Here is a 27,242-nt window from a genome sequence, read left to right as displayed (position 1 = left end):
GTTTTTGGTTGTTTCAGGCATGAGAGAGAATTTGGTCCCTGTTACTTCATCTTGGTAAGCAAGGAAGTAAAGAAGAGAAAGAGAAAGGGAGAGAGGGAGAGAGTAAGGGAGGGAGTGAAGAAGGGAAAATTCCAAAGGGAAATGAATAGTGCTCTCAAAAAGAAGCAAATAGTTCAGTATAGCTGAATTGAAGAATACGTTTAAGGACATGGAGAGAGATAACCTGAAAATATAAGTGACAGAGAGGTCCTGAAAAACCTTGAATATGATGCTAAAAGGTTTGCCGTTTCTCTTAAAGAATATGAAGGGCCCTTAACACCCTTGAAGGAGGAAAATAATTGAATCAGAATTACTGTAACTCCACAGTACTGGGCAGATAAAGACTAGAGAAGAGGAAGTCAATTTGGAAGCCAGGCGCAATGACAGTCTCAGGGTGGAGAGGAACAGGAAGAAGTAAGATAGACCAGACCCACTGAGCAAGAGTTGTTTTTGTTTTGTTTTATTTTCCAGCAGGGAGATATTCTGGTTTTTGGTTTTTTTTTAAACAAACAAACAAACAAACAAAAAACAGCTGAAGGCAAGTCTGAGCAGTGATTTATTCTTAATGGAATCAGTTTGAGAAAAATCCCAAGTTGCAGATACTGGCAAACCATAGCACTCCTCATTAAGATGTACAGAAGAAAAGTATCCAAATGATACATTTAACATAATACCAACTGATATGCCGAGAAGGAAATAGCTGGAGCATTCCATTAGCATTGACAAATAATGTCAAGAAACTGAGTGTGAAGTTTAAGGGCAAATCTGAAGGGTGGTGAAAATAAAATTTAAGCCTCTAGTCAATTTCAGAGAAAAACAGAGAAAGTCTTTGCTGTCTATGCAATCCACAAGTCCCAGTTTACTTGTTAATTTAGAATGCTGACTATGCAATTTCTCAGTTTTGTTCTGCTGCCAAACTAGAGGGACATTTTGTCTTTTATTGATGTGGCAGCCATCCGAGGTGGAATCCATAAGAATATAAGAATTAGAACAAGGAACATGGTGGTTTGTTCTTCTCCCCCACTTTAGTCACCAAGAACATCCATACAAGCCAGAGGGCATGCTCAGAATTAGAGGATAGGATAGTAAAAGAGCCATGGAAACAGGAGAAGCTGCAGCAGCGGCCAGAATGAGAGGATATACTGACTGTCTTAAAATACTAACACAATTATTATGATTGGCTTCACAAGGTCAGAGTAGGAGGCCAGAAGCCACAGAAGACATCCAGTTCCAATTACAGCAGTGGGAGTCAGTGTTCTCTAAGAATGAGCTGCCCTTGGAAGAGACAATAACCTTCCTGAAACCCCAAGAATGCCCAGTTGCTTGGGATGTTTGTCTAAAGGTCACAATAGGAACAGAGGGGACATAGGATTGGAAGACTCTAAGATTTCTTGGTAATTCTAAGAGCCCATATTTTCTTAACTTGATTAAAACAGGCTTTAAGGATTCCTAATTTTTACAGTCTGGTGTGACTTTAAATGAATTAGTTCTGTAATGACTTTCATTAAATGAGTTCAATTTTTTGATTTATTGAATTCTTCTTAAATGTAAGGAACTAGGGATACAAAGATAAACAAGGCATGTCTTCGCTCGTAAGTAACTCAGAGAGCAGGCAGAGGACACAGCTGCTGTGGTAGATAGAATAATGGCCCCAAAGATGTCTGCTCCCTAAACTCTCCTGTATATATGCTATCTTACGTGGCAAAAGGGACTTTGTAGATGTAACTAAACTGAAGGACTTTGAGGTAGCAAGATTATTCTAGATTATTCAGGTGGGCCTAATCTAATCACATGAGTCCTTAAAAGCAGAAAATCTTTCCCAACTCTACTCAGAAAACCAGAAGGATGGCAGAATGTGAAGGACCCAACCTGCTGTTGCTGGCTTTAAAAATAGAGGAACTATGAGCCAAGGAATGTGGGTGGCCTTTAGATGTTGGGAAAGACAAGGAAATGAATTCTCCCTCAGATCCTCCAGGAGAAACACAGTCCTACGGACACCTTGATTTTAGCCCGGTGAGACCTTCATCAGACTTCTGACCTACAAAATTATAACATAACACACTGTTGTTGTTTAAGCCATCAAATCTGTAGTGATATGTTATAGCAGCGAAAGGAAATGAATGCAGATGTGCCTCAACTAAGAGCAAAGTAGCTCAGCCTGACATCAGTGTGCAGAATGGAGGCATAAGCCAAGGGCTTTGGGTCCTCAGTGTTGGGAGTGAGTGAACCTTGTAAGGGAAAGGAAAAAAGTCTCGGGACCTCCTCAAATTCTTATGCAAAAGAAAAGGTTAAGCCTGGGGCTGAGTCATTGCACTACTCTTCTTCCAAATGAATAGCTGTTACTAACATTGTACATCAGCCAGATCCCCACGGAAAGGTAAAAGGCATAAGACATCCAGAAAGCACTGGCCCCTACAGATCATTCATAGATAAATTCTTTCCTGGCCTCCCACAAGCAAGGACATGCCAATTGTAACTATAGGTCTACAATCCAAGTCTAGTTCCTAAACTGAAGTCTGTTCAATTCCACGCTGATAATATTGATTACAAGTTTATCTTCCCAGGTGCACGACAAAGACAAGAGATCAATCTTTTCTCCACTTGCCCAGAGATATCTACATAATTGGCTCTTGCTTCACTCTCTTTTTCTCTTCAGACTTTCAACTTGTCTTGTGTAAAATGTAGATCTGGGCACTAATGAAAGACACATGGGAAAATAACTATTTGTCTTACCGGCTAGCTGCCCCTCTTCCTACATGCCTTCCCCACTTTGCAGAAATGTATAAATACTAAACTTTCTGAAACCTCCTTCAAACGGGTGTTTTCCCTGGATTTGCCCTAAAGCTGGCTTAATAAACCTCGATCATTGAGACCCGTGCTTCAGCCACTCATTTTGGTTGCCACTCAATTGGTAGAGACGAGAGGGTACCACAAAGGAAGAGGTGTTCAGGTTGTCCTTGCAGTATTAAGATGTGGTCATTCAGGGAAGGAGGAGAAGGACATTGCAGACAAAGGGACAAACACCCAAGTCAACATTTACAACATGCTTCCATATCAGTTTTCTATGTGGGCAAAGTTGTGAAAAGCTTGAACAAGAAATGTAAGTACTTTTTCTCCTGTCAAAATAGCAGCCTAGATACTCTAAAGGGTTCTTCTACTTTCCAACAACAATATGGTGACCAATACCTATGTTTTAATGCACTGTGGGCATCCAGGAAATGAGAAAATACCCATAGCTCTCCATCCTACAACAAAAAATATGGTAAAGGCTATTTCTATAACTCATACCCATTTTCATGCTAAGGACAACTAAAGAAGATAAAGGGAAAAAAAATTTGTTTTGAGATGGGTTCTTGGTGTCACTCTGACTGCAACCTTGACCTCCTGAACTTAAGTGATCCTCCCACCTCAGCCTCCCAAGTAGCTGGGACTACCAGCACCCATCATGATGTCTGGCTAATTTTTAAATTTTTTTGTAGAGATGGAGCTTTCCCATGTTGCCCAGGCTGGACTGAAACTTCTGGGCTCAAGCGATCTGCCCACCTTAGTCTCCCAAAGTGCTGCAATTACAGGCATGAGCCATGGCAACTGCCAAAAAAAAAAATTTTTTTTTTAAGCACCTAGAAATCACCAGTGTTACTGGAAAAGGGGTGTCAACCCAGACCACAAGAGCTGGTTCATGGATTGCATGTAGTAAATAATTCAGGGCAAGTATCAAAGTATAGTGAAATTAAGATAGTTTATTAGAGACTACTCTTATTACAGAGTAGGGTGTCCTCAAAAAGCAAGAGGAGGAACGCCCCTACCTAAACCTAATACTTGCTTATATAGGGTATTAGAGCTAAAAACAATGTGCTTTATTATAAAGGCTTGTGATCAGCTTGTGACAGGCTATTAGTATTGTTATTCTCTTCTGCAACTATTGATTTCAGCAAGAATCTATGAGTATATTGTTATTTCTAAAGTGAAACTCTAAAACTAAGAATGCTTTTTGTTCTTAAAATATTGGGATACTTCCATAACTTCTGAGTCTTACTCAATTAGTTAGCACCATTAACTTATTCCCTTAACCATAAATATCTTGTGACCAAGAGTACCTAACTTCCTGGGAATGTTACCCAGCAGGTTTGGCTTTACGCAGCCTTTATTCAAGGTGGAGTCACTCTGGTTTGGATGCCTCTGACACCAAAGAGCTAACAGGCTCCTAAGAAGTTACCTGGCATGAAGATGATTATCTAGTGAGGTGGAGCCAGCACTCAGAGTCATTTTTGTCCTAGGGAAGTTTCTCACCTGAGAAGGATGGCTGAGAGGCTCACAGGCTAAGTGGCGTAAAGAAGGAACAAAAGTTCCAGCCACAAAATGAAAGATGGGTAAATTGGACTGCATTAAAATTGAGTTTTTTAAAACAAGAAAAAAGTAAAAAGACACACTATGAAGATATTAGCAACACAAATAATTAGCATAGATTTAGATTTCACATATATAGGAATTCCAAGAACTCAATAAGGAAAAGACAAACAATCCAATAAAGAAAATCTTTCCTAATTATAAACAGGTATTTTGCAGAAGCAGCAGCACAGAAGGTAAATAAACATGGTAAGGTGTCACCAGAGAAAGGCAAATAAAAATAATATACTGGCCAGACACAGTGACTCACACATATAATCCAAACACTTTGGGAGGCTGAGGCTCATGGATCACTTGAGGCCAGGAGTTCGAGACCAGCCTGGACAACAAGGCAAAACCCCACCTCTACTAAAAATATAAAAGTTAGCTTGGCATGGTGGCAGGCAGCTGTAGTCTAGCTACTCAGGAGGCTGAGGTGAGAGGATCACCTGAGTCCAGGAGGTTTAGGTTGCAGTGAGCTGAAATTGTATCACTGTAACACTGGGCAACAGAGCAACACTCCATCTCAAAAACAAATATAAAATAAAATAAGATACCATTTTACACCTATACTAGCAAAATCAAGAAATCTGATAATACTAAGTGCTGATAAGAATATCAAGCAATGAGAACTTTTATAGGCAACTGCTGGGAATTTATAATAAATTGGCTCAGACACTTCAGGAAACAAATGGGTATGATACACTAGTTTTGAACACTTACATACTCTGCAACCCAGAAATCCTTCTTTTGGGGAATATACTCCAGAAAAACACCGGTGTATGTGTACTCAGAGACATGAATAAGAACATTCACGGCAACAGTGGCAGAATACTGAGGAAAATGAAATAGAAGAACTTAACTGATCACAGGTGAGGCATATTGTGGTATATTCACATAAATATACAACCGTGGAAGTAAATGAACATCTATGAATTATAATGTAATAATCTAGTGAGTTGTAGAGAATTGCATATTATGATGCAAGTTTTCAAAAGCTCAAAAAAGCTAAATAAGAAATTATTTAGGAGTACATTTATGTATCATAAAATATATGGATTAGTTATAATATTGAATGAAGATGGTAAGTTGCGGAAGACTAGTGTATGACACCATTGACACCATTTCTGTAAAACTCTAAAATAAGCAAGGCTAAATATTTATTGTTTAGTGACACATAGAGATATATAGAATTTTACATGTAAAATTACCTATAAAAGTCAACAGCACATTGACGTGGTAAACACGAAGTTCAAAATGGGATATCCCTGGCACGGAACAGAGGACTGGGATGGCAGAGGGCCACACGGGAAGCTTCGGTAGAATTTGTGATGTCTGCTTCATTCTCTAGGTGATGTGTTCACTGGTGTTCATCTTATTGTGTTTTTAAAATGACAAGCATGATACATTATCTTCTTTTGTAGTATCAAATATTACATAACACAATTTTAATTAAATAAAAAAATTATATATATCATTATTTCTGCTAATATGGCTATTCTTCCATCTCCTTGAGTGTTCCTTTTTGCACTGTTGAATTGAATGAGGGTAGACCTGATAGAATGAGAAAGTATTTTTGTTTTTGTTTTTGTTTTTGTTTTGAGACAGTCTCGCTCTGTCACCCAGGCTGGAATGCAGTGGTGGGATCTTGGCTCTCTGCAACCTCTGCCTCCCAGGTTCAAGCGATTCTCCTGCTTCAGCCTCCTGGGTAGCTGAGATTACAGGCACGCACCACCAGGCCCAGCTAATTTTTGTATTCTTAGTAGAGATGGGGTTTTACCATGTTGGCCAGGCTGTTCTCAAACTCCTGACCTCAGGTGATCCGCCCGCCTCAGCCTCCCAAAGTGCTGGGATTACAGGCGTGAGCCACAGTGCCCAGCCTAGAAAGAGTTTTGTAAAATGAAATATGCGGCTGGGCGGGGTGGCTCAAGCCTGTAATCTCAGCACTTTGGGAGGCCGAGGCGGGTGGATCCCGAGGTCAAGCTGGGCATGATGGTGCGTGCCTATAATCCCAGCCACCCAGAAGGTTGAGGCAGGAGAATCACTTGAACCCAGGACGGGGAGGTTGCAGTGACCCGAGATTGCGCCACTGCACTCCAGCCTGGGTGACAGTGCAAGACTCAGTCTGGGGAAAAAAAAAAAAGAAATATGCAAGTGCAGTCTGAACTCAGATCAGAACTAATGCTCTTCCCAGACAGGATCTTGCAAAAGTATTATAAAATGACAGAGTCAATTCTCCGTTACTCTCCATTACTTGCGTTTCAATTTGGTGGCTCACTTTTCAGTGTGAGTCCTATCTTTAATACTGTTTAATACATGCTGTTCAAGAGTGGATGGCAACTTCAAGTGGTTCCTGGCTGTCAAGAGCCTTCCAATTCCACTCCATAAAATGGAAGGGCCCATTGACATATCTTAATGGAAGGGTATAAAAGGGTATATTGTTTTAACATACATTAAATACTTTGTTACCAAACATGTTGGAGGAATACAAAGTGACAGTTTGTGATACATTTAAGTAATTTTAATTCGGATTGGTTTCTTCCTGTTACCACTTTCAGGGCAAATGAGGCAAACATCTAACTACCTTCACCATCCCTATTCCTATCCCAGCACTCCTGCATGAACATTCACATCATTTCTAATTCCCACACCAAAGTCCTTCCTATCACGTACGTCTTGCTACTGTCAGGGACATAAGGAGGTTGGGGAGGGAGTGGGTGGAGGTATGGGCAGGGGCAGGGGTAGGGGCTTGAGCTGACATAGTACATACAACAGGAATTAAAGGAATCCGAATCACATTGCAGGTTGTGAAGTAGATAGAGTCTGTGTATTGAAGTTACACAGCTCTAAGTCTAAATCCTCAGCTCTGACACTTTTTAGTTGGGTGTCAGTTGACAAGTTACTAAACTTCTCAGAGACTCAGCTTCCTTACCTATATAAGTGGTTAATGATACCTACATCCTAGGGCTGTAGTGAGATTTCAATTACATTTATAAGGTGTAAATACTCAGTATACACTCAAATATAGCGCTGTATTTGTATTGGGTGAATATGTGGAAATTAGAGAGTTCTAGGCTTTTGATAGAGACAGGCCAATTTACTTGCTTATCCTTGAATGCAGGTTTCTTGACATTCCTTTTCACTGTTGAATCTATTTCCTGAGCCATTACAGCCACTGAACCAAAATCGGGCACAAGAGTTGACCTGTTTGTCATAATACCATCGAACCACATATTCACCACAGTTTCCAGGCTTCAAGGCTTCCAAACATCTAGGATCTAGAGTGAGAAAAGGAAAATGTGTTATGGATTTTTCTTATACTGAAGACATGAAAAATAAAAACCTTATAAAGTTATATAAACTTTCTTCTTCATGCACACTAATGAACCAACCAAGAAAATATGGTTCTAAGCCCAAAATATTTCCCTCACCACCTGAAACTCTGCTACTAGATATTAATTCTTTTGAAAACATGAAGGTTTTTGATCCTCATGAAACCACATTAAAAATGCTTATTTCTCTGAAGGCCTATGTGAGACTTCATTGGCTAATACTTTTGTGGGGATTAGAAAGACAGGACTTCTTTCATTTACATTGGATTTGATTTACAATCAAATGAAAATATGGAATAACATTTCCACTTTCTGTACACATTTCCTCCCACTCTGTTCACAGAAAGACCACTATGATCACACGAATTGCCCACTACGAAAGGAAAACTCTTTCAGTTACAAAAAAAAAAAAAGGTAAAATAAAGGACTGTCTTTATATTACAATTATTTTTTAAAAAGAACAGCTCTTGCAGGACACTAAAAACATGCTATGACCTTCTAATGTCATATTGTCTTATCATAGAAATACACCTACTATAAGAAAGCACAGGATAGCCGTAACAATAAAGCCACATTGTCCTGATAAGGTTCCTTTAATTATGGAACTCCTCTTTTGCTAAATTCCTTTTTATTGTGTGGTACTCTGGAGTGCCTTGATTAGTATTTCCTACTTGAGGAAGTGATTCCAAGGTAGGAGAAGCCAAAAAACAAACAAAAAAACCCCAAATAGATAATTGCTCTCCGGGATTTATATGTCAGAAGCGTTATTTTGCAATAGCTAAACCAGTACTCTCTCTATCTTCCTTAAACATTTTCCCAGATTTGGGGTATGTCTTGATTCATTTATTTTCTAAAACTTACCTCTAAATCTACCTCTACTATGCAGACTCCCTAGACCAAATGGAAAAAGAGTCATTTATTTCTACTACCTCTGCCCTTAAAAACAAAACCAAATAATGTATATTGTTTAATTCATTTTAAAGCTAATCTAAACTTTTGAGCACAAAAACTGTCTCTCATATTCTGCAGAAAATATGTACATAATAATACATTTTCTATAGATGTGAACTCTATAGAAAATATGTTAATGAATCAGAATCTAGATTTTAGCTTGTTTCTCTTTCCTGTGCAATAAAAGGGTCAAAAATTCAAATGTCTACATGTGTGAAGGGCACATGTAAGACAATAGGGAGCAGTATGGACTACGGCAAATAGGAGAACATAATCCCCTCTAAAAGCATTCAAATTAAAATAATAAATACTATAAGAACTTTGAAATTCTTTATAGACCAAATTTACTCCACAACCAGACAGTTTTCAAATTCTACATATAGTCCAGTGAAAACTATATTTTGTCCTGGTTATTTAGAATCATAACATTTTCTCTCTGGGTAACCCTGTGCCTTCCTCATATTGTAGATACAGTAGCAGGTTGGCAGATCTCTCTTACCTTTGTGCACCAAATCTGTGCACGAGACTGTAGAATCAAAAGGGGACTTGGAGTTCTGGTTTACCTACCCTCTGCCCCACCCACAGGGGTCCTGAGCAGTGGCCTGGTGGCGGTGGTGGCCTCAGATGAGGTAGTGGCAGGCAGATCATCAGCCCAGGTTGGCTCTGGAGCCTTATCATTTTCATCCTGGTCTCTGGTGACACTCAACTACACACAAAAAAATTCACATTTTGTGTTTCTAATAATATCAAGTAAAAAAAAATACTAGTTTGCTTTTGGGAACATATAAGGACAAGTTCAGCCATGTTGTGTTTCCCTAGCTCTCTGATATTAACAATTTCAAATAAAACTCAGGAAATAATGCCCCTCCTCTGTGTCATGCATCCCGAATCCCCAAGTTGTAGATCTTCCCACCACTTGGTGTGGGTGTATTTGTGTGTACACACACACACACACAGCCCACCTCCAGGCACAGATTTTTGGGTGCTGGGACATCCAAAGCAAGTGTGAAAGATGTGAAGTTGAGAGGAGTTCATTTCATTCTTAGCCACTGCTATGAGAAAATAACACTAATTTCTTTAATATTTTTATGGCCTTTCTCCATTTCCTAACACTAGACAGCTTAACAATATATTCCAAAATATTTACCATGAACTCAATCAATTTTGAGATTGGGAATTAGGGTAGCAGAAAACAATAATACAGCTGAAATAAAAGCAACAGTCATCACTTTTTGATTGCTTACCAAAATCTCAGCTGCAGACACCTCTGCCTGCTCTTTCTATTATTACACCCCAGCTAAGGCCAAATGTTGTAGAATGCTTAACATCTAAGATGCTCTAAGAAATGTTTGGTATCTAAAGAACAAAGCGTTTTTGTTTCAAAAGCAAATTTTCTGGACTAAAACTTTGAAATTTCATCCAAATTCATGATATATAATGAAACAAGAAAGAAAGGTGTCTTACTTTTTTTAAAAAATCATGTCTTTATACTAGAATGATTTGTAATCCTTTGGGTATATACCCAGTAATGGGATCGCTGGGTCAAATGGTATTTCTGGTTCGAGATCCTTGAGGAATCGCCACACTGTCTTCCACAATGGTTGAATTAATTTACACTCCCACCAACTGTGTAAAAGTGTTCCTATTTCTCCGCATCCGCTCCGGCATCTAATATGTCCTGACTTTTTTTTTTTTTGATGCCATTTTTTTTAATGATCGCCATTCTAACTGGCATTAGATGGTATCTCATTGTGGTTTTGATTTACATTTCTCTAATGACCAGCGATGATGAGCTTTTTTTCGTATGTTTGTTGACTGCATAAATGTCTTCTCTTGAGAAGTGTCTGTTCATATCCTTCACCGACTTTTTGACGGGGTTGTTTTATTCTTGTAAATTTGTTTAAGTTCTAGTATAAAGACACATGCACAAGTATGTGTATTGCACTATTCACAATAGCAAAGGCTTGGAACCAACCCAAATGCTCATCAATGATAGACTGAATAAAGAAAATGTGGCACATATACACCATGGAATACTATGCAGCCATTAAAAAGAATGAGTCGGAGGGCGCACCCAAGATGGCCAAATAGGAACAGCTCCAGCCTCCAGCTCCCAGCGTGAGTGACACAGAAGACAGGTGATTTCTCCATTTTCAACTGAGGTACTGGGTTCATCTCACTGGGGCATGTTGGACAACTGGTGCTGGTCCGTGGGTGCAGCCCGACCAGCGAGAGCTGAAGCAGGGCGAGGCATCGCCTCACCTGGGAAGCACAAAGGGGAAGGGAATTCCTTTTCCTAGCCGAAGGAAATTGAGACACACAACACCTGGAAAATTGGGTAACTCCCACACTAATACTGCGCTTTACCAAGGGTCTTAGCAAACGGCACACCAGGAGATTATATCCCACACCTGGCCCAGAGGTCCCACACTCATGGAGCCTCCCTCATTGCTAGCACAGCAGTCTGAGATCTAACTGCAAGGTGGCAGTGAGGCTGGGGGAGGGGCGCCCACCATTGCTGAGGCTTAAGTAGGTAAACAAAGCTGCTGGGAAGCTCGAATTGGGTGGAGACCACCACAACTCAAGGAGGCCGGCCTGACTCTGTAGACTCCTCCTCTGGGGACAGGGCATAGCTAAACAAAAAGCATCAGAAACCTCGGCAGAGGTAAATGCCCCTGTCTGACAGCTCTGAAGAGAGCAGTGGATCTCCCAGCATGGAGGTTGAGATCTGAGAACGGACAGACTGCCTGCTCAAGTGGGTCCCTGACCCCTGAGTAGCCTAACTGGGAGACATCCCCCACTAGGGGCAGACTGACACCTCACACCTCACACGGTGGGGTACACCCCTGAGACGAAGCTTCCAGAGCAAGAATCAGACAGCAGCACTCGCCATTCAGCAACATTCTATCTTCTGCAGCCTCTGCTGCTGATACCCAGGCAAACAGGGTCTGGGGTGGACTTCAAGCAAACTCCAACAGACCTACAGCTAAGGGTCCTGACTGTTAGAAGGAAAACTAACAAACAGAAAGACACCCACACCAAAACCCTATCAGTACGTAACCATCATCAAAGACCAAAGGCAGATAAAACCACAAAGATGGGGAAAAAGCAGTGCAGAAAAGCTGTAAATTCAAAAAATCAGAGCGCATCTCCCCCTCCAAAGGAATGCAGCTCATCGCCAGCAATGGAACAAAGCTGGACAGAGAATGACTTTGATGAGTTGAGAGAAGAAAGCTTCAGTCGATCAACTTCTCAGAGGTAAAGGAGGAACTACATAACTAGCGCAAAGAAACTAAAAACCTTGAAAAAAGAGTGGATGAATGGATAACTAGAATAATCAAGGCAGAGAAGACCTTAAAAGAACTGATAGAGATGAAAACCATGACACAAGAACTACGTGACAAATGCAGAAGCTTCAGTAACTGACTCGATCAACTGGAAGAAAGAGTATCAGCGATTGAAGATCAAATGAATGAAATGAAGCGAGAAGAGAAGTGTAGAGAAAAAAGAGTAAAAAGAAATGAACAAAGCCTCCAAAAAATATGGGATTATGTGAAAAGACTAAATCTATGTCTGATTGGTGTGCCTGAAAGTGACAGGGAAAATGGAACCAAGTTAGAAAACACTCTGCAGGATATCATCCAGGAGAACTTCCCCAACCTAGTAAGGCAGGCCAACATTCAAATACAGGAAATACAGAGAACGCCACAAAGATACTCCTCGAGAAGAGCAACTCCAAGACACACCATTGTCAGATTCACCAAAGTTGAAATGAAGGAAAAAATGTTAAGGGCAACCAGAGAGAAAGGTCAGGCTACACACAAAGGGAAGCTCATCAGACTAACAGCAGATCTCTTGGCAGAAACTCTACAAGCCAGAAGAGAGTGGGGGCCAATATTCAACATTCTTAAAGAAAAGAATTTTTGACCCAGAATTTCATATCCAGTCAAACTACGTTTCATAAGTGAAGGAGAAATAAAATCCTTTACAGACAAGCAAATGCTTAGAGATTTTGTCACCACCAGGCCTGCCCTACAAGAGATCCTGAAGGAAGCACTAAACATGGAAAGGAACAACAGGTACCAGCCGTTGCAAAAACATGTCAAAATGTAAAGTCCATCGATGCTAGGAAGAAACTGCATTAACTAGCGAGCAAAATAACCAGTTAATATCATGACAGGATCAAGTTCACACATAACAATATTAACCTTAAATGTAAATGGACTAAATGATCTAATTAAAAGACACAGACTGACAAATTGGATAGAGTCAAGACCCATCAGTTTGCTGTATTCAGGAGACCCATCCCACATGCAGAGACACACATAGGCTCAAAATAAAAGGATGGAGGAAGATCTACCAAGCAAATGGAAAACAAAAAAAAAGCAGGGGTTGCAATACTAGTCTCTGATAAAACAGACTGTAAACCATCAAAGACCAAAAGAGACAAAGAAGGCCAGTACATAATGGTAAAGGGATCAATTCATCAGGAAGAGCTAACTATCCTAAATATATATGCACCCAATACAGGAGCACCCAGATTCATAAAGCAAGTCCTTAGAGACATACAAAGAGACTTAGACTCCCACACAGTAATAATGGGAGACTTTAACACTCCACTGTCAACATTAGACAGATCAACGAGACAGAAAGTTAACAAGGATATCCAGGAATTGAACACGACTCTGCACCAAGCGGACCTAATAGACATCTACAGAACTCTCCACCCCAGATCAACAGAATATACATTCTTCTCAGCACCACATCGCACTTATTCCAAAATTGACCACATAGTTGGAAGTAAAGCACTCCTCAGCAAATGTAAAAGAACAGAAATTATAACAAACTGTCTCTCAGACCACAGTGCAATCAAACTAGAACTCAGGACTAAGAAACTCAATCAAAACCGCTCAACTACATGGAAACTGAACAACCTGCTCCTGAATGACTACTGGGTACATAACAAAATGAAGGCAGAAATAAAGACATTCTTTGAAACCAATGAGAACAAAGATATGGCATACCAGAATCTCTGGGACATATTTAAAGCAGTGTGTACAGGGAAATTTATAGCACTAAAGGCCCACAAGAGAAAGCAGGAAAGATCTAAAATTGACACCCTAATATCACAATTAAAAGAACTAGAGAAGCAAGAGCAAACACATTCAAAAGCTAGCAGAAGGCAAGAAATAACTAAGATCAGAGCAGAACTGAAGGAGATAGACACACAAAACACCCTTCAAAAAATCAGTGAATCCAGGAGCTGGTTTTTTGAAAAAGATCAACAAAATTGATAGACTGCTAGCAAGACTAATAAAGAAGAAAAGAGAAAAGAATCAAATAGATGCAATAAAAAATAATAAAGGGGATATCACCACCAACCCCACAGAAATACAAACTACCATCAGAGAATACTATAAACACCTCTATGCAAATAAACTAGAAAACCTAGAAGAAATAGATAATTTCCTGAACACTTACACTCTCCCAAGACTAAACCAGGAAGAAGTCGAATCCCTGAATAGACCAATAGCAGGCTCTGAAATTGAGGCAATAATTAATAGCCTACCAACCAAAAAAAGTCCAGGACCAGACAGATTCACCGCCGAATTCCACCAGAGGTACAACGAGGAGTTCGTACCACTCCTTCTGAAACTATTCCAATCAATAGAAAAAGAGGGAATCCTCCCTAACTCATTTTATGAGGCCAACATCATCCTGATACCAAAGCCTGGCAGAGATATAACAAAAAAAGAGAATTTTAGACCAATATCCCTGATGAACATTGATGCAAAAATCCTCAATAAAATACTGGCAAACCGAATCCAGCAGCACATCAAAAAGCTTATCCACCATGATCAAGTGGGCTTCATCCCTGGGATGCAAGGTTGGTTCAACACATGCAAATCAATAAACGTAATCCAGCATATAAACAGAACCAAAGACAAAAAACACATGATTATCTCCATAGATGCAGAAAAGGCCTTTGACAAAATTCAACAGCCCTTCATGCTAAAAACTCTCAATAAATTCGGTACTGATGGAACGTATCTCAAAATAATAAGATCTATGTATGACAAACCCACAGCCAATATCATACTGAATGGACAAAAACTGAAAGCATTCCCTTTGAAAACTGGCATAAGACAGGGATGCCCTCTCTCACCACTCCTATTCAACATAGGGTTGGAAGTTCTGGCTAGGGCAATCAGGCAAGAGAAAGAAATAAAGAGTATTCAGTTAGGAAAAGAAGAAGTCAAATTGTCCCTGTTTGCAGATGACATGATTGCATATTTAGAAAGCCCCATTGTATCAGCCCAAAATCTCCTTAAGCCGATAAGCAACTTCAGCAAAGTCTCAGGATATAAAACCAATGTGCAAAAATCACAAGCATTCTTATACACCAGTAACAGACAAACAGAGAGCCAAATCATGAATGAACTCCCATTCACAATAGCTTCAAAGAGAATAAAATACCTAGGAATCCAACTTACAAGGGATGTAAAGGACCTCTTCAAGGAGAACTACAAACCACTGCTTGGTGAAATAAAAGAGGACACAAACGAATGGAAGAACATACCATGCTCATGGATAGGAAGAATCAATATTGTGAAAATGGCCACACTGCTCAAGGTAATTTATAGATTCAATGCCATCTCCATTGAGCTACCAATGACTTTCTTCACAGAATTCGAAAAAACTGCTTTAAAGTTCATATGGAACCAAAAAAGAGCCTGCATTGCCAAGACAATCCTAAGCCAAAAGAACAAAGCTGGAGGCATCACGCTACCTGACTTCAAACTATACTACAAGGCTACAGTAACCAAAACAGCATGGTACTGGTACCAAAGCAGAGATATAGACCAATAGAACAGAACAGAGCCCTCAGAAATAATACCACACATCTACAGCCATCAGATCTTTGACAAACCTGACAAAAACAAGAAATGGAGAAAGGATTCCCTATTTAATAAATGGTGCTGGGAAAATTGGCTAGCCATAAGTAGAAAGCTGAAACTGGATCCTTTCCTTACTCCTTATACGAATATTAATTCAAGATGGATTAGAGACTTAAATGTTAGACCTAATACCATAAAAACCCTAGAAGAAAACCTAGGCAATACTATTCAGGACATAGGCATGGGCAAGGACTTCATGTCTAAAACACCAAAAGCAATGGCAACAAAAGCCAAAATTGACAAATGGGATCTAATTAAACTAAAGAGCTTCTGCACAGCAAAAGAAACTACCATCAGAGTGAACAGGCAACCTACAGAATGGGAGAAAATTTTTGCAATCTAATCATCTGACAAAGGGCTAATATCCAGAACCTATAAAGAACTCAAACAAATTTACAAGAAAAAAACAAACAACCCCATCAAAAAGTGAGCAAAGGATATGAACAGACACTTCTCAAAAGAAGACATTTATACAGCCAACAGACACATGAAAAAATGCTCATCATCACTGGCCATCAGAGAAATGCAAATGAAAACCACAATGAGATGCCATCTCACACCAGTTAGAATGGCAATCATTAAAAAATCAGGAAACAACAGGTACTGGAGTGGATGCGGAGAAATAGGAACACTTTTACAGTGTTGGTGGGACTGTAAACTAGTTCAACTATTGTGGAAAACAGTGTGGCGATTCCTCAAGGATCTAGAACTAGAAATACCATTTGACCCAGCCATCCCATTACTGGGTATATACCCAAAGGATTATAAGTCATGCTGCTATAAAGACACATGCATACATATGTTTATTGCGGCACTATTCACAATAGCAAAGACTTGGAATCAACCCAAATGTCCATCAGTGACTGACTGGATTAAGAAAATGTGGCACATATACACCATGGAACACTATGCAGCCATAAAAAAGGATGAGTGCATGTCCTTTGTAGGGACATGGATGCAGCTGGAAACCATAATTCTCAGCAAACTATCACAAGAACAGAAAACCAAATACCAGATGTTCTTACTCATAGGTGGGAATTGAACAATGAGATCACTTGGACACAGGAAGGGGAACATCACACACCAGGTCCTATTGTGGGGAGGGGGAAGTGGGGAGGGATAGCATTAGGAGATATACCTAATGTAAATGATGAGTTAATGAGTGCAGCACACGGACATGGCACATGTATACATATGTAACAAACCTGCACGTTGTGCACATGTACCCTAGAACTTAAAGTACAATTAAAAAAAAAAAAAAAAAGGATGAGTTCATGTCCTTTCAGGGACATGGATGATGCTAGAAACCATCATTCTTAGCAAACACAGGAACAGAAAACCAAACTCCACATGTTCTCACTCATTAGTGGGAGTTGAACAATAAAAACACATGGACACAGGGAGGGAAACATCACACACCGGGGCCTGTTGGGGGGTGGGGATCTAGGGGAGGGATTGCATTAGGAGAAATACCTAATGTAGATGACGGGTTGATGGGTGCAGCAAACCATCATGGTACGTGTATACCTATGTAACCAACCTGCACATTCTGCACATGTATCCCAGAACTTAAAGTATAATAATAAAATTCATGTCAGTTATTCTTGACAATTACCAGGAGCTAGACAAATCTTTTATGGGAATAATTATAGTCTTTTTTCATTTTCAAATTTTTCCTTGGATTCCAGCTCTATGCAATTGAATCAGTCATTCACCTGAGTCCTGACACTTGGTTATTTATCCTTGCAACGGTTTCTCTTGTTTATTTGTTTGTTTGCTTTTTTATTTATTTAAATAGTCAAATCTGTGACCAATATAGTTTTTTATGCTTTTTTACTCAGGGATCCTGGCATGCTGTCATCATTAGCTGCCCTCTGCCAGCTAAGCTATTCTACTGCTTTTGATTTTTTGTGTGTGCGCATGCACACATACACACACAAGAGGGAAAAACTAATGAGTACCCTTACTCATGTATGTGTATTTTTTTACAGTGATTTACTATCAGGTGACACAGAGCAAAGATTTCCATTTGGATTGGTTGTTAGCCCTATATAAAGGGCACACAATTCAAATACAATAGGAACTTTTCACTGTCCCCTGAACACAACTTTTGGTACAAGTGGAGACAAAACCGGAAATTACTTGAGGTTCCTCTTTCTTTCGGAATGATCCTGTATGCACATACAGCAATTTGAATGTGAACTTTTTAAAATAATCATTATATTAGAGAGTTTAAAGCTAGAGGAAAACTTTCTTGGTCCCTTATTTTCTTTTTTATTTTTCATAGAGATAGAGTCTCACTGTGTTGCCCAGGCTGGTCTCAAACTCCTGACTTCAAATGATCCTTCCACCTTGGCCTCCTTGAGCCCAGCACTGAGTCCCTTATTTTCTGCTGGAGGGAATACAAAACTATAAATGATTAAGAAACTTTCCAAAAGTTATTGGTAAGCTAGTGACAAATCTTCAGGAAAAAAAAAAGCCTGTTGTTTTTTGCTTGGATGTATTTAATTTTAAGCAAGAAATAAGAGTTTGAGGAGTTTATCAAACATAAAAGTCAACTGACATTAGTCTACACTTCAGATATACGGTCTAGAAGGTGAGACTGTTCCATTGAAGAGGCGGGCTAAGCAGAACAGTTTTCTTTAAGGAATTAACTCAACCTTTAAATATTTACCTTGTTCAAGTCTGGAGTCCTCAAAAGCTATATTTTACCTCTTCTAAGCTTAGGAATGTGTGTTTTCATTCTCAATCACATAATCATTTGGAAATTTTGACATCTGTTAACATTATACCACAGATTCCAAGACAAGCAAAATTAACTTTAGTAAGTGAAAATAATTTCATTAATTTTCTGGCTCAGTGAGATGTCAGATTATTTCAACAAATGCATAATTATTATGGCTTACAATTTTTATAATTTGCTTACCACAAAAGCAAGCGTGTTAATTGAAGGGAATTTTAGAAAATGTGGATATCCAAAAAAGAAAATAGAAATCAGAAGTAATTCTACCTCCTAAAGATAGTCATTGCTGGTATTCAGGTACATTTTTCCCCAGTCTTTTTTCTATGTGCATGTGCATTTTTTTTTTTTTTACAAAAAAATACTGTGTGTTTGGTTTTCTATGCTCTATGCTATTTTAAAAAATATATTATATTATGACATAATATACTATAATATGATACTATATTTCACCATGACTCTATAACATTTATTTTATTATTATCATTATTATTATTATTATTATTTTGAAGACAGAGTCTTGTTCTGTTGCCCAGCACGATCTTGGCTCACTGCAACCTCCACCTCCCAGGTTCAAGCAGTTCTCATGCCTCAGCCTCCCAAGTAGCTGATATTACAGATGTGAGCCACCACGCCCAGCCTCCTCCACATTTTTGTAACCTTGCCTTCCACTACTCCCAGAATATCTGGTCAGGATCTTTCATTCCTTCTTCCTTTCTATTCTGCCACAGGCTCTCAATATCAACCCTTCCACCACAGCCTAGGAAAAGTTGGTCTCCATGAGCAAAACCTTCTCCAATAACCCACTCAGTACTGATTCTCCCCTTCTAGATGATGCACAGTACCTTCTGACTCTTCTATACTTGACGCTGATTGTGTGTAATTTAACCTTTAGTCCTATCCTATTGAAGAGTAACAGAATATGCCTCCCAAAATAGGCTCCTGTGGCACATTGATTATTTTGAACTGAAGGCAATTGAGAATCAGATACAAGCTCATTTGTCTCAATGCAGGACATACATTCGTAAAGGCATCCCTCCTCGGAAAATCAGGGTTAATGACTCAAGAGGAGTCCAGACCCTTAGTTAGCCCAGAGATACACCAGAGGACTCCACATAACAAACTATCCACTAATCCTTATCTTCCATTAGTTCACCCATATGTTTACCTTCCCACCATCTGCTGCTGTAGAAAGTCCTTTCCCATTGTCTTGTCACTCCTCTAAGCTCTATTGTTCTTTCATTAAGATGCTATATAAGACCAAGTGCTAACCACCCCTTTGAGCTACTCATCTCCATGCTCCTATGTGTATATGCTGCATGTTAATAACTTCTGGGTGTTTTCCTATTGTTAATCTGTCTTTTGTCAGTCTAATTTACAAGACCCTAGCTAATAACCCTAAGATGGGGAGAGGGAAAAAAAAGTTTTCCTCCCCTCCACTATCTTGTATAATTTGTTTTCTAAAGAAATACCACTTTCCTGATAAGAGAAATTATGCCATATCTTTTTTCTTTCTTTTCTTCTTTCTCTATCTCTTTTTTTTTCTATCTCCATAGCATAAAATAGGCAAAAAGTATCCACTGAATAAATTCACAATGGGTTAATCTTTCTGTTATACTCATCTTTAGGTTGAACTTAATAAGGATATGCAAAGAGTGAAAGAGAAAGAGATAAATTTGCATTATTTAATTCCTCTAGACTTCAATGTCACCATTTTTCAAATAAAAAAGATTAGGCCCTAACCTGCCTTCCAACTCTAAAAGTTGGGTTTAACCAACACAAACGACTGGCAGAATACACACCCAATTCATGATAGTGATTGCCTCTGGAGAGATGAGGAAAAAGAGCTCTGGAGGGAAAAAGCTAGGACTTTATCTGAAGCAAGAGTGAATGAACAAATGGAAACATTGGTTACTTCTGGGTGGTGAGAATGCAGCCAAATGTTTGTTGTATTTCTATTCTTTTTAATACATCTTAAATCTAAAAACACAAGCTTGCCTGTAAGCTCTGCACATTTCTACTCCAGCCACACTGGCCTGCCTTAGAAAAGAAGGCTGGCTCCAGCTCCAAGCAGGGACACCATAGTCAAAGGCACAAATGAGGAGTCTAGGGGCACCTGAGAGCCGAACCTGGAGTCCAGGGCTGCTCCGTGTAGCTGGAGAAGCAGACGTGTTACCACCATTCTCTTTCAGCCTTTGAGCTGATCTTTAAGGGGAGGAAATCCTAAGGAGGATTGCTGACCAGGTGCCACATGCAAAAAGTCTTTTGCTTTCTGATTTCCAAACATTTTCCTCGTAATTTATTGCCCAGAATTTTGCATATATTACAAAGTCTTCAAATCTGAATGCATGTCTGCTCTGGATGAATGCTAATGATCATCTGCATTAGTGTTTGTGTTAAGACTTAGCATCTTCCCAGAAGTGTGGGTCAAAATTTCTCCAATTTGGCTCTGGGGATTCTACTGCTAGTGGGCTCCACAGCCAGCATCTTCAAATTGTCTGGCTTCTCAGGAGTCCTTCTTGGTTGATTCTCCCCAAGAATCAAACTCACTTCCTTGTCAGGTCTCTCTGCACTCAAATACTTAATCTGAAGGTGATTTATCTGCATTTTAAAGTTCCTGGGGGCCTTTAGGAACACCTTGAGTTTGGGCTGCACCTCTCTGGATTAACTGTGGCTTTCATAAAGGATGGAATGCAAGATTTTGTTCTGTTTAAACCTCTCATACATTAAAATGCAGTAAAATAGCCTGCATTCTGGCTTGACCCAGTAAATATTTTTGACAGCTGTAATCATATACTTTTAGAACAGGAAGAATATTCTAGTAACAAGCTTTTATTTTACAGATGATAGAACTGAGACCTCAGGAAAATAGGTGATTCCCCTAATGTCAGGCAGCTATCAGATTTAATTTCTAAGATGTCATTCATCATGAGATGTACTATACATTTTAAAATAGTTTTGAAAAAAGACCACACACATTAAATAGATGCATCCCAATTTCAGAAATAATAAAATAGAAAAAATATAGGCTTTGGAGTCAAGAGAATAGTTCTTAGCTTCAGCACTGAGACCACAAGCCAGGTTTCCTGACTTCTCGGTCTGGAATATTTCTTCTAGATCAGTTAGCAATATGTTTATTATTTTTTGTTTTTTCCTCCTCCATAACACAGGTGCAAGTTATATTCTGAGGGTAACAAGTCTATTATAAGCAATAAATAATACTTATACAGCAACCTTTTGTAGTGAAACTAATAATTAGTTGTTATGCAGGGTTTTATGAAGAATTTGAATGTTTTTCACGATCACAGTGAGAGAATGTTAATTTTATTTTTCCCTAAGAACGTATTTTGGTAGAAAGAAGAGGAGGAAGGAAAGACAGAGTTAGGTGTCTTAAGGGAGTGACAGAAGTGACAACAGTGAAAAGGAAGAGACAACAAAAGGGAAATGGTACTTCTGACATGATTGTTTACTAGCTTTGCAGTATCGCCTAGGGTAGACTCAGGAATGATCGGAGAATAGAAAGGTTGTAACAGATTCACTTAATTTTAGATGTTTGGATACTGTAATTATACTTATTAGATAAAGGTGGGTGTGCATGCACAGAGGCATATGTTTTTGTATATGTGTATGTGTATACTATGTGCGTGTGCATGTGTGTACAGTCAAGTGCTGCATAATGACGTTTTGGTCAACCACACCGCATACACAACAGTGGTCCCATCGGATTATAATACTGTATTTTTACCCTTTTCTATGGTTAGATATGCTCAGATATACAAATACTTACCATTGTGTTACAATTACCTACAGTAGTTAGTACAGTAACATGCTGTGCAGGTTTCTAACCTACAAGCAATAGGTTATACTATCTAGCCCAGGTGTGTAGCACGCTATACTATCTAGATTTGTGTGAGTACACTCTATGATGTTCACACAAAAACAAAATTGCCTCACGAAACATTTCTCAGAAAGTGTCCCTGTCACTAAACAATGCATGACTCTATGTCAAAGATTTAAATGTGAACATAAATGCACATGTTTGTTCAAACTAAATACCTATAAGGAAACAGTTGTTTAAAAATTCAGTTTTGCATTGGTGCTTCTTTAAAAAGAGCCAGAATGAGAAAGCCTAGAGACAAGAGGTGGGATCCGAGAAGGTCAAGTTCACTGCAAGATCCCGCTATCTGGGTCAAAGTTCCCCTAGAGAGACCTAGCTGATGTTCAGCTTCCCTTCATGTGGCTCTTGGTGTTATAAATCCAGAGTATTTTGGTTGTATTTTTTCTTATTTCCTCCCCTCCCCAGCTACTAGAAAGCTTCATCTGTCCTAATCTGTTAATGTCATTTGTCTCTCAAGGCCATCAAGCTTCCTGGGACTTGATACAGAGGCATCCGTTCTTACTTTTCCTCATTATGTATCATAACTGCCTTGGATGTCCCTCAGGCACCTCCACTTTACATAATGCAAACTAAACTCACTATTTTCCTTAAAAAAACAAAACAAAAACCACCCTGCCTTTTATATTCTCCACCTCAGTATATAGTGTTTCAATCTATCTCATCTCCATGGTAGAAACCCGATAGTCCTACCCAAATCCCTCCCTCTCCCTAACTTCCAATCCTTTCAATCACTATATCCTGTTAATTCTACCCTAGAAATGGCTTTTCAATCTGTGCCTCCTTTTTATTCCCACTGCCCCTGCCTTCTTTCAGGGCTTCATTATCGTTTCCCTGCACTATCACGCCTTGTATCTCAGCCTCCAGTCTCCTCACCTCCTCCTAGGTATGTTTCACACAGCAATCAGGGTTATTCTTTCTGTGAACCAAATATGAGTATATGACTCTTGCTTTTAAAACTCCTCTGCTGTCTCTGTCTGCCTGGCCTATAGATGAAGTTCAAGCTCCTTGTCTTAATACATTAAGACATTTATAATCCGTCCTTAAATTACCTGTCCAGTTTTAACTCTGATCACTCTACCACCCACACCCTAGGCTACAATTAGACTGAACTTGTTCAACTTTCTTGAAATGCCATGGCACTTTAAAGTCTCCCTTTGCCTACAGTTTTTCTAGTTGTTGTTGTTTTGTTTTTGTTTTTGCTAGGAATACCCTTCCCCCTGCTCTTCTCTTGAAAAACTCCTATTCTTAAAACTTGACTCAATGAATGTCACCTCCTCTGTGATGCCTCATGTTATGAACTAAATGTTTGTGTCCCTCCAAAAATCATACATTGAAACCTGAATCCCCAATGTGATGGTATTTGAAGGTGGGGCCTTTGGCAGGTGATTAGGGTGGAGGCTTTATGTATGGGATCAATGCCCTTATAAGAAGTGATATGAGAGATGAGCTGTCTCTCGGCCATGTGAAGACATAACAAGAAAGTGGCTGTTTACAAGCCAGAAAGCAAGCCCTCATCAAACACCAGATTTTAGACTTCCCAACCTCCAGAAGTGTGAAAAACAAATGTTTGTTGTTTAAGCCACTCAGTCTATGGTATTTTTGTTATGGCAGCCCCAACAGACTAAGACACTTTCCCATTTCTCTTTCCTGAAATTAATTGCATCATCTCTGTGCTTCCTTCATAGCTTTGCTAAAATTTGTAATGCATCTTGTACTTACCTATCTCCCTGAAAGAGTGTGAGCTTCTCTCAGGCAGGAGCCATGTCTTAAGAGTCATACCATCTATCACAGCAGTTAATAATCAATACATGCTATTGGAATTCACTGGTATTAATATAGCAAAAAATGTGATTCAGTGATTATAAGGAGGGCTCGGTTTAAGCATCAATTCATGGATGAAACCTGAGCTTGCTCTTGTTTAGGAAGACTTTAGAAAGGGATGTCAATTGACTAGAGAGGGACAAAGTGGTAAGTCACACAAACAGGAGAGGCCCCGGTAGCGGTCCATGCTCAGGAGGAGATAGACTGTGTCCATTATTGTCTGGAATTTACTTTAAAATGCACAATATAGATCACGGTTGGCAACACTGTGGGCCAAATCTGAGTCACTATCTTTTCTTGTGAATAAATTTCATCAGAACCCAGCCACACTCATTCATTTAAGTACTATCTATGACTGTGTTTCTACTTCAAAGGCAGAGCTGAGTAATTGGAACAGAAATTAAATGACCTGAAAATCCAAAACTATTCAGTATATGGCCCTTTACAGAGTTTGCTGACCCCTGGTATAGACCATGGAGTATAAATGTTTGTGTTAATTTCAATCTGCAATTTAGTAGAATCTGTTGCCCTGACTGGAATTACCCATTTTGCAGTTGGTTACTATTTAATCAAATAGAAATATGTTAGAGGCCTTTCTGCCCTTTTGTGAACAGGATATGAGAATCTAGTAAGTTCTATAGTCTGTGCCCTTAGGAATGGTATCGCAGGCCTGATTCCTGAATGGCCCTGAGTCCAACTACTGATCTGAATGTTCCTTAGGGCCTTAGTCTAAGTAGACTGTTAGCTGAATCCTGATGTTAGAACACTGTTGCACAGGCTCATGATCACTCTTTCATGTACATGAAGGCTTCAGAAAAGGGCAGTGCAAGGACTTCACTGAGCTTACAGAACAGGGCCATGACTGCTGTGTGCCTGCTTGCCAGAGGATATCTATGGGGGTAATAGAAATTGGTCTAGACTTGCCCAAGTTGCAGTTTGGTGGAGAAGAGACTATAGCACTCATCGGTAACTACAAAAGGCTCCCCCATTTTCTCCTTAAAAAAACTAATCTTTGCCCATAATCTGATTGGCTGAAGTCAGTTCCCAGAAGCTTGCTATGAGGACAGTCACGTTTGTCTCAATTGATTCAGGAGGTGGTTCTTCACATGCTATGTGATTGAGGAGCTCTGAAACAGAGCATCTACTTTGCACCATATGCATATATAGCCTCCCTCATAGTCCTCACTCAGAGCACAGGAGGTGGAAGCCAAATGAGCAAACGCATGGCTTGGAGTGTGGGAGAGTGGCCAGTTGGGCATATGCATATTTAGAAAAAACATGAGAGGGTACAAAGTGGGAAGCAGATGCACAGACGAAGAGGGAGAGTTGTGGCCTGGTATGAAAGGCACTGCACAGCATGGCAAGTAGGTGAATTCAGAGTGTCGTGTTAATCTGTTCTAGCATACGTGGTTACTTTGATGGTGATAGGAGTCTAATATAAAAATGTTATCTGCAACATTTACTAAATATGTATAAAATATATAAGTTTTTTAAAATACCCTATAAAACCTAATGCTATTTCAGAACTAGAAATCTAAAGTCAAGACACTAACACTTAGAGCCAAGGACCTAAAAATACACATGCCTCAATTGATTCTTGACAATGCAGGGCAGAATGATCTTTGATATCAAACAGAGAGAATACACCATTTTAAGCTCACAGAGTAAGTGAGACAGTTACTTACTGACTCAGAAATTTCTTTTTGAGGCTCTGGAGTAGGTTCACTGAGTTCTTCCGCTGACATCCCAAATCCAGGTGGAAGTGATGATGAACCAAAGATTTGAACGAGATAGGAATCAAAATCCTCACAAATTTTTTGAAACAATTTTTGCTTCAGGGTATCTTTTAAAAAAGAAGTAGAAAAGAGAGATAGTAGAAGCAATGAAACAATACTTAAAACTCATTTAAAAAGATCTGCACTCTCCTTAAAATATGTAATTTCCCATTACTTGAAATCAACTGCTAAGTTAACTAACTTATAAAAGCATTTTTACATCCTGTGTAAGAGGTCATCTAAAATAACTTGATTTAATATATATGACACAAAGAGGCAAAAGAATCACTTTAATGTATGTTCATCCAAAGTGTCTCTGTTCACCATGAATCACTCCTTGTCAAGAGCTAGCCTCACCCATAGTAAGTTGAATTGGCAACTACCTCTGGTTTTAAGGATAGCAAATGGCCAGCCAGTTGAAAATACTCCTTACAGGCTGTAACAAATTACTAACTCCAGATAGAATGATAAAGCTCTCCAAGGATTAAATATAAGTTGGCTCTGAAATGTCTCTGGCTATTCTAACACATTCATAGCCCAGTGAGATTGAATATACCAGATAAACAAACCCACCAGTCAGCCAGCAGGGTATTGAGGAAGTAGAACCCCGGGTTAGAAAGCTCTGGAGAAGGTGAGAAATAACAAATGGAAAGTTTCTGAGAATGGTATGCTCTCCTTAAGGCCAGTGTGCTGGTACACGGAGTAGGCAAGGCATGAGACACTGATGGGCGGTGCCCAGCCACATCAGACCCCACTCCCAGGTAGGTAAAGGAAGAAGGATGAAGCCAAACTGAAGCCTTTCTCTTACTTCACAAACTTGCCAGGTGCAGGCCTGCCAGAGTGAATCATCAGTTTCCAAAGAATTGGTATACATTTTATTATAAAGTCATACTGACCATGACTTAATCATAGATTAAATTAGATCAATGTCCTAGGATGGCTCATTAGTAAATATCAGTTAATGTGAAAGGATAAACTTAGCATAGAGAAGCCCATCAGATTAGCATTGACTGTACAATACATTTTATTTTTTATTTATTTATTTTTTGAGACAGTCTCGCCTGTCACTCAGGCTGGAGTTCAGTGGCGCAATCTCGGCTCACTGCAACTTCTGCCTCCTGGGTTCAAGCAATTCTCCTGTCTCAGCTGCCTGAGTAGCTGGGACTACAGGCACATGCCACCATGCCCAGCTAATTTTTGGATTTTTAGTAGAGACAAGGTTTCACCACGCTGGCCAGGCTGTTCTCTAACTCCTGACCTCGTGATCCACTGTGCCCGGCACTGTACAATGAATTTTTTTTTTTTTTTTTTTTTTTTTTTTTTTTTTGAGGCGGAGTGTAG

General features: G+C 39.4%; 1 protein-coding gene across 2 annotated transcripts in view; it reads right to left on the bottom strand.

The window, feature by feature from the left end:
- Window positions 1-5,565: 5,565 nt before the first annotated feature.
- Window positions 5,566-27,242, bottom strand: part of COL28A1 (collagen type XXVIII alpha 1 chain) — a 184,727-nt gene continuing 163,050 nt past the window's right edge. The window contains exons 33-36 of one of the 2 annotated variants that reach the window (XM_073009113.1): window positions 25,812-25,969; window positions 9,276-9,414; window positions 7,527-7,703; window positions 5,566-5,979 (exon numbers count right to left, since the gene is read on the bottom strand). In XM_073009113.1, the coding sequence (XP_072865214.1) occupies window positions 7,531-7,703; window positions 9,276-9,414; window positions 25,812-25,969 (470 nt within the window). In that variant the 3' untranslated portion in view covers window positions 5,566-5,979; window positions 7,527-7,530. Of the gene's footprint in view, window positions 7,704-9,275; window positions 9,415-25,811; window positions 25,970-27,242 lie in introns of both variants that reach the window. The other variant, XM_073009112.1, reaches the window with a different exon arrangement.

Source organism: Chlorocebus sabaeus, chromosome 21, assembly GCF_047675955.1.
Source record: "Chlorocebus sabaeus isolate Y175 chromosome 21, mChlSab1.0.hap1, whole genome shotgun sequence".
Lineage (NCBI taxonomy): Eukaryota > Metazoa > Chordata > Mammalia > Primates > Cercopithecidae > Chlorocebus > Chlorocebus sabaeus.
The sequence above is the reverse complement of the archived record's forward strand: the minus strand, read 5'-3'. Positions and strand labels throughout refer to the sequence as shown.